This window comes from Vitis riparia, chromosome 18, assembly GCF_004353265.1.
Source record: "Vitis riparia cultivar Riparia Gloire de Montpellier isolate 1030 chromosome 18, EGFV_Vit.rip_1.0, whole genome shotgun sequence".
Classification (NCBI taxonomy): domain Eukaryota; kingdom Viridiplantae; phylum Streptophyta; class Magnoliopsida; order Vitales; family Vitaceae; genus Vitis; species Vitis riparia.
Window position 1 is genome coordinate 36852325 of NC_048448.1, and position 13626 is coordinate 36865950.

The 13626-nt window shown below is 26.1% G+C and overlaps 1 protein-coding gene across 1 annotated transcript; it reads left to right on the top strand.

Annotated features, from left to right (window-relative positions):
• The first annotated feature begins 9027 nt into the window (after window positions 1–9027).
• Window positions 9028–12665, top strand: LOC117906356 (probable protein phosphatase 2C 2). The gene is made up of 5 exons (XM_034819352.1): window positions 9028–9702; window positions 10286–10468; window positions 10716–10886; window positions 10967–11146; window positions 12230–12665. The coding sequence occupies exons 1-5, from the start codon at window positions 9181–9183 to the stop codon at window positions 12383–12385; spliced, it is 1212 nt and encodes a 403-aa protein (XP_034675243.1). The 5' UTR covers window positions 9028–9180; the 3' UTR covers window positions 12386–12665.
• The last annotated feature ends 961 nt before the right edge of the window (window positions 12666–13626 follow it).

The window sequence follows — 13626 nt, forward strand, 5'->3', positions numbered from 1 at the left end:
ATAAGTATTTTTTTAAAAAATACTATAAGTGATTTTTCAAAATTTTAAAAATGTTTCCTAAATTTTATCAAATATTTAAGAGTTGGTATGAAATTGTTTATACTCAAAATGTTTTTAGTGAAAATATTTTATCAAAAAATGTTTTAAAAAAAATCACGTGTAAGGTGTTTCTCAAAAAAAACAATATAAGGAAAAATTTTCAAATTTTTGAAAGTATTTTTTAAAAAACGGATCCGAAAATCAGTGCAAAACGAAATCAATTTATTTTTAAAAATACTTTTTAAGTTAAATGGGTTTCTAAAATCACCCCAAACATTAGTAAAAAGCGTCAAAATTGAGGATTTCTCAAAAATAAAAATAAAATAAAATAAATCCTAGCTTCATAGAGTTGTTCATGACTCGTGTCCTTTTCCTTTTGTCTTCATCAATCTTAGAGTGGGGCCCAACAAAATAATAAAAGCCAAAATGATTCTTGTCAACCGAGGTCTGTCGCTTTCCGATGTGGGTATGTGGTTTGAACTAAAAGCTTTTATTTTTATTTTTTTGTTGTAATAAAATTAAGTTTTAAAATATATCATGTTTTATGATGCCGAGATGGGAATAAAATTTGTCAAAATTATGATTTGAAACGAAGAGCGTTATATGAAAAAAAAAAAAAAAAAATCACCAAAAATATAAAATTTAATTTTAAAATTTGAAAATTTTCTCATGAAAATTTTTATCCACAAACATGTTTTGGAAGTTGTTTTAAAGAAATAATAGGATGTAAATAAAAATTTCTTAAAACTTTTTCTGGAGTGTTAGTGTTCAATTATTTAATTGATTTTTAAAAAATTAAACTCTTTTAAAGTTATTTAATTAATTTTATTAAAGGATTTTATAACTTGAAAAAATTAATAACAATGTAAAATAAAAGTTTTATTTTGAATTGTTAAACATTATGATATGAATGTAAAATAAAAGTTTAAACTTTTACAAAAATTAATAGTTTAACATGGTGTTTGAGTCTGATTTGGCTGAAGGACATGAGTTCAATCACTATTTATATGGAGTTGAATGGTAACCAGATAGGTTTAGGACAGGTCGGCCCCATCCAACCCTGTATCATTTGTTCAAAATAATTTTCACTCACATCTCATAAAAAATAAACGGGCCGGACAAGGCGGAGTGGGTATAGGAATTCCTATACCATCGCCCGGCCCATTAACTTTTTTTTTGCAAAATTTAAAATTTTTAAAAATTATATTAAAATAAATATATTTTATAAATAATTAAAATATTATAAATTTATAACTTATTTTATTAAAAATATTTTATTATTATTATAATAATAATATATATTAAAAATAAAAAATAAAATTTAAATTAAATTAATTTTATATATAATGTGGGTAGAGTAAACAAGGTAATATTAAAACTTGTTTTGAAACTATATCAAGTTAAAAATAAATAAATAAATAAAATTTTAAACATATCTCTAACTTATTTATTTAAATTTCAAACCTATCTCATTAAAAGTTAGGCGTGTGGGTACCCAAAAGCCCCCACCTCATTACCATCCTTATAGCTGCATGTGAAGTATTTAACAAATTTTTTATAACATTAAATATTACCTTTTAAAAATTATAATTTGATTTTGATTTAATTTTTCACTTGAGCTAAAAAGAAAAAGAAAAAAAAGAAGTTATATCAAAATACCTTATTTCTATTTCGTAACAGCAATGATTATTCCATAATACTTTGGTCTCAAACAAAGAAAATTATCCCAATTTACGTATAATTTTTTTTAAAAAATAATTTTATTAAAATTACAAAAAAGCATAATAAATAAATTTTGAACTTAAAAAAGGAATAGTATTTATAAAATAATCGAAATAAATATAAACGTACTCTGAAATCTCAACTGTTTTCCCTTTGAAATAATTTCACGTGCAATCGAACATCCCATGAGAGTTATAAGTTAATTAAATATTGCATGAGTTAAGGAAGCAAAAATAAAAAATAAAATTATTGTACACGTGTCTCGATCTTATTGGTTTAAAGAAATGAATATGTGGCCTACTTTGTAAGTATATACAAGAGATTGTGCCCCATGGAAATGACCTTTGATTCAAGGAAAAGATGACCCTACATTTTGGGTCATGGGCCTAAACTTTGGGCTCTCTACTTTATTGCATTGGATTAGACAAAAGGCCCATTTATAGGAGTTTGACTTTTTGAGCCTAGGTTCAATTTGTTGTGGGAAATTTTTTCTTTACAAACCAAAATTTTATTTTGGTTGACATTTTTAAATTTTCCTCTTATTTTTTTCTTTCCTTACGTTTTTTCATGCGTTGAAAAACATAGAGAAACACAAAGAGTCAAGAAAATCAAAGTTTAGAATCTTAGAAGAAGAAAAGATAAATTTTGCCTAATACAATTATTTAACACGGTCATAGCCTTTCGACCATTGAAAATTCCAAAATTTTACGTGAAAATAAAATAAAATAGAAAGGTTAAATTTTGCCCAATACAATTATTTACCATAGTCATAGCCCTTCAATCATAATAAAAAATAAATAAAAATTGCCAAAATAAAAAATAACATGTGTTTCTAATAGAAATATTGGTAGTATTTTGGAAAAAAATTAAACATATTTAACAAATATACAATGCCTCGTATCAAATAAGGGAAAAAGTTTTTAGAGGTATATAAAAATGAACTGCTATTAACTTTGTAAATGTATTTTAAAGCTGCGAAGATTCTTTGAGTTTGAAGCGTATAATATCTATATGATTGAGATAGAGTCGGGTACCCAACCTCATTGTGGTTATGGTTAATCCTATTGTAACATGACTTTGTATCTACATGGGGGCGATTGTGATGTCTGAAATTTTAAAACTTGTGAGGGCCCCCAAAAAGAACCAACCCAATATGTGGATTTAAAAATTAAAAGGATAAGAAAATTCTCATTTTCATACTAGAATATACAAAGAATGATTTTAATTTGCAATATTGTGATGAATTTAGATGTTTCATTTGGGCTTGTAGTTGTTGAATGGTTAAATGGCTAAATTTGAATTGTTCAAATTATTTTTTCTAAATATTCTCTTATTTGTTGAATGGGTAAATGACTATATTGTATTTATGTTTTTATTTAAAAAAAATCATTTTCATTCTTTCACATTTAATTAAATAAAATTATTAAATTGAGAAAAATCAATCCCAATAATATTAGTGAATAAAATTATTAAAATTATATTTTTTTAAATTACATTGAGAATAATTTGGATGATAAAATAAATAAATAAATAAATAAAGTCTATGACCTTGAATGTTTCATTGTTTGTTGCATGAGAAAACAGCCACCCAACTCATCTAGAAAATCAAATTTAGTTCAACTATCTAGAAGTGTCCACTTTTATCAAGAGAGAATTGAAATGAAAAAGCATATTAAAATATTTTGTTTCATTATTTTAAATTAATATTTTATTTTATTTTATTTTTTTTAAAAAAAGATAATGATAAGGTGAAATATAATAATATGACAAAAAACTCATACCAAAAAATATTTTATAAATTTTTTTAAAACAATTTTCATTTTTTTAATCAAACCCATTTTCAAAAATATTAAAAAATAAAATTTATATAACATTTTCCAAACCACATACCATGAAATAAGTGATTTTTGTAGTAAAATTGCAAAATCAATAAAACTATTTATTTAAATTTTAACCCAACCTAAAATTTCAAAAATAATAATAATAATAATAATAATAAAAGAAAAGGTAAATTATTATGCCCAATTCAACTATTTTGACATAGGCATAGCCGTTTTATTTTTTGAAAATTTTCTCTTTAGTGAGAAAAAGGGGAATCACTCAGAAAATTGGTTTCTTTATATCAAATAAAAATAGTATTTATATTTAAAGTTATTAAATATTAAATAAAAATTAATAAAATTTTATTTTAAGTAAAATCAAGTCAATTTAATTTCTAGATAAATTTTCTTTAGAAAAAAAAAAATTTAAGGCTATGTTTGATCTTAGGGAAAGAAACTAAAGAGGAAAAGTAGAAGGAAAGAAAAATAAAAAATAAAGTTAAATTCTATAAATTATTTTTATTTATCACTTCAATTTATTTTATTTATCTTAACTCATCAAAATAAAAATTAAATAATTTAAAAATGTATAAGTTTATAACTAATTTTAATTATAAGTGATTTTATTTAGATTTTTTTCTTATGACAACAAAATATGAGAAAAATAATTTTCTTTAGTATTTTTTTTTTTTTTGGAACCAAACACAACCTAAAAGTAAAACGCAACATGATAAGGAATTAGAATAGAATTCTCAAATGTGGTTGTATTCCTCAACACAAAAGTATGCAAGAAAATTTTATTAAATTTAAAGAAAAATTTTAATTTTATTGACTTATTCTATTCTTCTAATATTTTTTTATTTCATTTTTCTCGTATTTTTCTTTAAAATTTTCAAAGACCAAATCGAGGCTAAGGAGAATCAAAATTTTAGAATCTTGAATCCATCAATGTTTGTCACACTAGGAGAAAACAACCTCCCAAACCAATTTTGAAGTCCCCATCAAACTATTTGACATAGTCATAGCCTTTTACTCCTTGAAATTTCCCAAATATTTGTAGGAGAAAAGGAAGTAGCCAGATCAATAAGAATGAACAAGGTTTCCTCATGGGACTATTGACTATAAGTATCTAACAACTTAGCCAACACAACATGTGAATTTAGACCTTAGAAGAGTAGCCAACCAACATGTGAAAAATGATTTGTATGTAATATATTTGAATTTTTAATTCAAAATTAGTCAAAAATTAGAGTTTGTAACTACGATTTTGATTTTTTTTAAAATGGACAGAACTGTGGTTGGTGACTAAGATTTTAAATTTACAAACAATAGTCACCAACTACGATTTTGTATTCAAAGAAAAAAAAACTTAATTTGTATATAATATTGAGATAGTGTAGAATGAGCCAAAAGAATGAAAGGGATTGACACCTTATTCATTCTTTTTTAATTGTCCTTATTTGTTTCATTCTCCAAAACTTACTACATTGCCAACATCCTCTTTTCTAAATATTTTTTAACATTTTCATGTTAGCATCATAATAATTAATTCAAAAATTTGTAAATAAAATTATTAAATTATACTAATAAAAAAATACCCATTTGAATGTTGACATAATTTGGATGATAAATAAATATAAGTCTATTCATTGTTTGGGTTGTTAGAATTTGGGATGTGGTTGAATAATCCAATTTCTTTTTTGAAAAGAAAGAATAATTTATTAAGGGTATGTTTGGGAGTGCTTTTAATAAATGCATTCAACGATAGAACTAGTAGAACAAAATAATTATTATTTTCATATGTTTGAATAGATTTTACATTTTTTAAAATTTAAATTAAATAAAAAAATCACACCTCACGTGGTATTAAGAAAAAATATTTTAGTATTTTGAATCTTCAAAGGATAGTAAAATGCAATAAACTATAAAAGTTTTAAACTAAGATAAATTGAACAAAATTATCAACTTAAATTAACTAATTTAATGCACTAATAATAATTATTTATTAAATGATTCATTCCATATGAAAAGATAATCACCTTGCCCGAATTTTGAAAAAAATAAAAGGTAATTATGTCAAACTCAAATGTTTTTAAATAGGGATAGGCATTTTATTTTTTGAAAATTCAAAAATTTTATATAAGGAGGCCAAATAAATAAGAAAATTGGGTTTCATTAAATCTAATAATAATAGCATTTATAATAATAATTATATATATATATAAAATGAGTTTTCACGCACTTATGTAAAAATAATTATAAAATATGAACCTTATAAAAATAATTCAAGTTTTATACATTTACCGATCAAATGTAATACCTATATTATTAAAAACTAGTAATTAAATGATAGTATATGTGACAAAAAAAAAAAAAAAAACTTGAAATACTAATTATTTTTCTATTGCTATTTGAAATTTATATTTTATAAACTTGAATTCTTATTTTGTGGTTTTTTTTTACATGAGTATATGAAAACACATTTTTACTTATAGAATGTAAAAATAAAAAAACATTATTGCTTAATAAAATCTAAAAAATAATATAAAAAAAGGCTTTAAATCATTTAAAATAGCATAAGAAGAAAACAAATGAGAAGAAAGTCCAATATTTCTTATTTAATAAGAATTTAGAAGAAAATAGAACATAATGGAAAATAATTTAAAGCTTATATATTTTTAAAATTTTCATTATGAAAAAAGAGAAATAAATTTTAAAAGTATGTAAAAAAATTAATTAAATTTAAATAAAAAATTAATTTAATTTACTTTTTCTTTTATTCTATTTTATTTTTCATATTTTTCTTTTTTGAAGGCTAAAGAGAGTCAAATTTTGGACTCTTGAATCCATCAATGTTTGAAATCCCCACTACTACCCACTCCTTGACTATTCCCAAAATTTTGTTGAAGAAAAGGAAGTAGCCAAATAAATAGGAATGAACAAGGTTCCTAATGGGAATATTGTACATTTGTAAGACTAGTAAGTACTTAACAAATTAGCCAACCCAACATGTGGAAAGGAAGTAGCCAAACAATGGTTTTAACTCTACAACTTGGGATGAAATTTTAGATGTTTCACTTGGACTTCTTGTTGTTTGAATGGTTAAATTTTGGATGAATTTGAATTGTTCAATTTTTATTTTTTATTTTTTATTTTTTAGATCCTTGTGAAAATTTCATTAAACTTTAATATTTTCAGTTTTGTTTTATAATATATTAATAAATACAAAAACACTATTAAAGTTTTTTTTTTCATCCGAAAGTTTAAGTGATTTTGCTTAAAATATTTTTTAATAAAAAAAACTATTAATTGAAGTGTTATACACTAAAAGGACTTTGATTATAATCATGAAGTTTTAACAAAATGCACGTAATGTTTGTTTTTTAACTGAATAGAAAAAGTCAAAATATTTGATTTTTTTCTATTAAACTAAAAATAATATTTTGATATTAACCATCTTATCATCAATAAATTCAGTTTAGTTGAATAAGAAAAACCAAATTTTTTAATTTTTTATATTCAATCGAAAAATAAATACCACAACTAGTCTCTTCGTAGATTTGAAATTTTTTATCAAATATTTCCCTTATTTTGAAATTTCAAATGAGAATGATTAGATGGTATCCAATGAAATTTCAAATCCGTAAGTATTAGTTGTATATAAGAAAAACCTGAAAGAGGTGAATGAAATTAATTCTTGATGATAATTATTCTTAAACCAACTCTTACGGTATCAAAAAGTGACTTTTTATGCCAAAAAAAGACCCAAAATTTATTCATAAAAACAATTAATATGCAGAATTAACTCTTTGCAACCAAAGAGTCAAATTTAAATTTGCATAGAATACCCAAGTAGATAACGTAGGATGAGCCAAAAAGGGAAAGCAAGGGATTGACATTTTCTTCAATCTCTTTGAATAGTCTTTTTATTTGTTTCATTCTCCAAATCTTAGGTCATTTCCAATGCCCTTTCTCTTACCCGTTTTTGACATCTTCATGCTAGTATCATAATAATTAATTGAAAAAATTGCAAATAAATAAATAAATAAATAAATTATTCTATTAAAAAAAACACCCATTTGATTGTTGAGAATAATTTAAATGATAAATAAATAAACTTTAGTCATTGTTTGGTACATGAGAAAACAACCACTTAACTCATCTAGAAAATTAAGTTATTTTAGCTAGTAGACATAGTCACATGCAACCTTCCATTTTCTAGAAATCACAAATTGGACTATAAAATTAAATGTTAGAAGATTAATCAATAAGAGAATTTCCATTTCTTTTATCAACGGTTTTGAATTTGACTTCTAATAAGTGCATTCATCAATAGAAAGAGTAAGGAAAAAATAATAATAATTATTATTATGGTATGTTTGAAAATTACATTTTTAAAAATTTTAATTAAATAAAAAAATCGTTATATTTAAAGAAAAAAAGTATTTAAAGAATTTTTTTTATTAATAGGTAAAATTTATATATTTTTTAATTTATTGTACATAAATTGATAAAAAAAAAATATAAATGTCTTCACATTTTTAAAATTTTTAATTAAATAAAAATTCGTTATATTTAAAGAAATAAAGTATTTAAAAAAAGAAATTTTATTTAATAGGCAAATTTTGTATTTTTTAAATTTATTGTACATAAATTGATAAAAAAATATAATTGCAACAAAGTAAAATGAGTTAATAATTAAAGGTTTGTTTAGTTGGAGGAAGAAAAATCCATAATTTTTTTTTAAATATCTTTATTAATTTTAAAATTAACATTTTTTCTTTTCATCTAAATTCATCCAAAATTTATAGAAATGGTATAAATAAATGCTTTGTAAGGAGGAGCTACACCTTTCTAAAAATATCCATTCTCTAAGGTATTTTTAAAATTAATTCTTGAAATATTATTAGTAAGCATAATTTTTCCATTTTTATTTATCAAATAAAAATAAGGTTATATTTGGTTTCTAAAAAATTTAGAGAAAAAAAAAAGTGAAAGAAAATAAAATAAAAATAAAATAAATAAATTATTTTTATATATTATTTAAAATTCATTTCTTGATTAAATAATTTGAAAATTCATAAAAGTTTGATTAATTTTCATTATATTTGATTAAATATTTTAAATTTTAATTATATTTGATTTTCATTAACATATAGTAATAAGATCAAAACCAAAAATAAAAATAAAAATGGATAAGTGTGGTATTTATTCCTCCAAAAAATGCCCAAGAATTAACCCAATTTTCTCATGGTCCAAACAACCGTCAAATGGCCCCCATCCGTGAGCATAAAGTCAAAAAGCCAGACACCCTATCCGCGTTTTCCTGTGACCATTTCCTTGGCATTGAAGCTTTCAAACCCGACCTCCATCTCTCTCCTCTCTCCTCTCTTTTACACCCCCACTTTCGTATCTGTTTCTCCCACATTTCCCCTTTGACCCGTCATTCCCCATGCTCTTTTCATCAATTTCCACTCCTTTTTAAGTCTTTTTTTACCTGATTTTTGTTGTATGAACCATCCCCAAAGTCCAATACTTCGCATCGACGCACCGCCTACATGAGATAATACCACAAAAAGCACATAGCTTATAGCCAACTATGGTTGTTGTCCAGGACTTGCTCTGGGCTTTCTCTATCTTTTCTCTTGTTTGGTACTTTCTTCAAGGTCTCTTCAGGGTCATTTCCATGGCCCTGAGCCTCAACTCTCCCCCTTGTCCCTCTCCCTCGTGGGCTTCCAGAAGTTTCATCGACCGTTTAGGCGAGTGTTTGGTGGCGGAAGAGTGTTCTCATGAGACTGGTTTTCCGAGCAAGAGGCGGAGAGGGGAGAAGGGTTTGCATGAAAGTACTGATATCATGCAGAAAATCAGCCTAGGTTGTGGGGTGCAGGAGGAGGGGGAGGTTAAGAAGGGCTCTGTGAAGGTGAGGAAGAGGCCTGCTAGGATCGTTGTGCCCGAGTTCTGTCCGGGTTTTGATCAGTTTTGTGAAAGGGGTGGGAGGTTGGAGGAGAAGGAGATTGAGGAGGAAGGGAGAGACTACTGTTTGGCTAGCAAGAAGGGGAAGAGGGAGGTCATGGAAGATGGATATGGAGTCATGGTTGACATCCAAGGGGACCCCCAACAGGTACTTTTATTCTAAATCTCTGCCCCATATACCACAAATAATTGATGAAAAGGAGTTAAATGGCTTGTTTGCTGAGTGTTTTTTAAAACAATTTTGTCTTCTTCAAGAATGAAAACAAAAAATAAATTTATGTTGTTAAAAGTATAAGCATAATGTTTTTAGTGTTTTCAGTTGTTTTTATTTGTTTTTGAAAACTATTTTAAATATAATATAACATATTTAAAAATATAAAAGATTGAGTAAGAGTATTTTAAGTTTTCTAAAATTTTTGTTTTACAAAATATCATAAAACAATTTTTGAAAACGGTTCTCAAAACTATTTTTTAAAATTGTTTTCAAAACACTTACTAAAAAGAGCAATAATTTTTCTCACCATATTGAAAAATTTAAATGACATGACATGATATTTCTCAAAATAATTGTAAAAAAAGACTTATTATTTTTCATTTTGGAGATTTAAATTTTATTTTATTTTATAGATTTTATTCTTTTTTTTTTTTAAGGGTTTATTAAGTTTTTTTTTTTCTCAGATTTATTAATGGATGATTATATTTGAACTTTGCTTAGATGTTTCCATGACCAGGCATTTTTCACTGTGATTGATGGGCATGGAGGGCGGGCTGCAGTCGATTATGTTGCAGAAAATTTAGGAAAAAACATTGTGAAAGCCCTTGAAAATATTGAGGATTCAAAACATGGTGATAATCAACTACAACAAGCCATCCACCGAGGCTACCTAGTCACAGATGAGGGGTTTCTTAGTAAGGTAAGTAATTCACCTGGCGCATAATGCCTTTGAAAGTTTCAACCACCCTTTTGAAAAAACTAAGTTGTTTTGACTTGGTCTATTGAAAGAAAAAATGGCTCTGTACAGGCTTTTACACTATTCATGTATATATATATATATATACACACATAGAAATCTAGAATTCATCACCATGGTTTGGACTAGAGGTATCAGCATCATGGTCTGAGCCTTATGTTGTTTAGTTATAGAAGATGTTGATTTGCAGGATGTGAGCAGTGGGGCTTGTGCTGCAAGTGTGCTGTTGAAGGATGGAGAGTTGCATGCAGCAAATGTTGGTGATTGTAGGGTAGTTTTGAGTAGGAATGGCGTCGCGGAGCCCTTGACGAACGATCATCGTCTTTGTAGGGAAGACGAACGATCTCGGATTGAGAATTCTGTGAGTATATCTTCTTCAATTTTGTTCATGAAACTAGTGCTTTTCCCTTTCCCCTACATTGGCTAAGTTCATTGTTGCAGGGTGGCTATGTACATTGTATCAATGGAGTTTGGAGGGTTCAAGGATCGCTTGCGGTTTCTAGGGCTATCGGAGACCTGCATTTGAAAGAATGGATCATTTCTGAACCAGAGATTAAGAAACTTCATTTGACATCGGATTGCAAGTTTTTGATCATGGCTTCTGATGGATTGTGGGATAAGGTTAGTACACCCTTAAAAGACAACATTACATCTTTTGAATCGTTTTTTATTTGCCTTCTTAGTAGACTTAGCTACATATAACGTCACATTTTATAAAATTAAGAATATTCATACGTTATGTTTGTTTATTGAAACATTAAAAATTGACGATTCCATATTTGCAACTATCATAATAGTTTACGTCTTTGAACTTTAATTTTGAAAGCGTTTAATGTTTTTTTAAATTGGGCAAGGAATAATAAATGCTCGATTATGACTTGTGAGTATTTGTTAGAATTGAATTTTAACCCTTTTGAATGTGGTCCTAAAAACAAAAGATCATCTTGCTTATAATTTCAAGCAAATTTGTGTATCATTATCAAGTTCATTTTGATTTTTATTACTTATATCACTTAAAATTGAAGATTAAGTCGACAAAATAGTTTAAACTTCCAAACTTCAATTTCAAAACCCTAAATTGTTTTAGGGTTTGGGTATGGATGAAGAAGAAAGGACTCAAACAATTAAAAATTGATTTTTCTATATTTGTAGGTATCATAATAGTTTACATCTTTAAACTTTGATTTTAAAATTGTATAAAATATTTTTATTTTTATTTTTATTTTTTTTATAATTGGACAACGGACTATGAAGGCTCAATTATGGCTTGTGTGTATTTGTTGGAATTGAATTTTAAGTCTTTTCAATGTGGTCCCAAAAACAAAAGGTCATCCTACTTATAATTTCAAGCAAATTTGTGTATCATCGAGCTCATTTTGATTTTTATCACTTATATCATTTGAAATTGAAGATTAATATGAGAAAATATTTTAGACTTCCAAATTTCAATTTCAGAACCCTAAATCATTTTAGGGTTTAGGCATGGATGAAGAAGTAAGAACTCAACCATTAAGGCTCAAACATGACCCATGAATATTTGTTCAATTAAACCAATGTTTAGGCCTTGTGATGAATGCTCATAATTGAATAATCTCCTTGTGATTTAGTTATTTTTTAAAGATTTGATTTTTTTTTTCTTTTTTCTTTTTTCTTTTTGCCTTACAAAATTGATTAACATTATAATTATTGTTTTTGTTTAACCAGGTGAATGATCAAGAGGCAGTAGATTTGGTTCTAGGAGAGAAAAATCCATTACAGTCTTGCAAGAAGCTTGTAGATTTATCTACTAACAGAGGCAACAAGGATGATATTACAGTCATGATGATCAACCTTCAAAGATTCATTAAACTTGGAAATTGATCGCGTTTTTTCATAATTTCTTCCTCATTTACCCTCTGTAGATGAATTCATCATCCTTTAAGAAAGGATGAATATTAGAAAATGGTTAGAGGGATACAGAATTTAGAATAATGCAGGGAGATAGGCATATGGGATAGAATAATTTTTTGTACACTTTGATTTGGTTTAAACTTAATGATTTATTTATTTATTTATTTATTTATTTAAATCTTATGGGTATTGTCTTCATTTATTCTTCAATGGGTTCATGTATGAAATTAATAATACAAAATATGCATTACTCGGATTTTGCTTCTTTTTTATTCCTTCTATGTAAATATTATTTGTTTTGAGTCTAATGAACTATGTGACTTTAAATCACATCTACCTAGTTAAAAGGAGTTCACTAGAATTCTTAAATATATATTGTTAATTTTTTTCCCCTAAGTAATATGGGATATTGAAATTACCCTCCATGTAAAGTTGTGCTAGTCAGAACACTCACTTAGTTTACTTTGGAATTTATTTATAAAGTTTGTACTTTACTTGTATCTATTATCATTTCATGCATTATACCTTATAAGCATTTTGGTCTACACTTTTTATATTATGCGTGATAAAAGAAGATTTAAGTCACTCGTTCCTTATTAATAGATGACTTGTTCACAATCGGTTCATGGGTCTAGGTAACCCATTAGAGGTTGTAGTTCACCACCTTCTCAGTGGAATGATGACTAGTTTTGACTATCGAAATAAGTTTTTCATAGTGAGTGCATTAGTGTTTATAATTACATATTGAACAAGGCTTATGGTGAGTCATGACTTAAAAACTATCAAGTAATCATGACCTCAATAGACTGCTTCATTGTGTTGTCTTAACTTTAAGAAAATATTAAGCTTGTGTCCAAGTTAGTAGTGATTTTAACCTACAGGTGAGATCTTCAAGTGATCATATATTTCCTATGAATTGGTTGCTATCAATGGAAGTGGGTAGAAAAAGATATTCTCATTGAAGGCACCATGATATCTCAAGAAATTGAGACAAAGTGTCTGTTTTAGTGATTTTAAGGAGGTGTGTTTATATAAACTATGATTATATTAGTTCCTTAAGTGAAAACTTTATATAAACTATTAGACAACTAAGATATGTCAATTGATCACATAATAAGAAGATTTGTAATTCAAGAATAGTAAAATTAGTCTTAAGAGGCTAATCACATTCATCTCAATAGATTTTGAACATTGGTTCATGAGAAGACTTT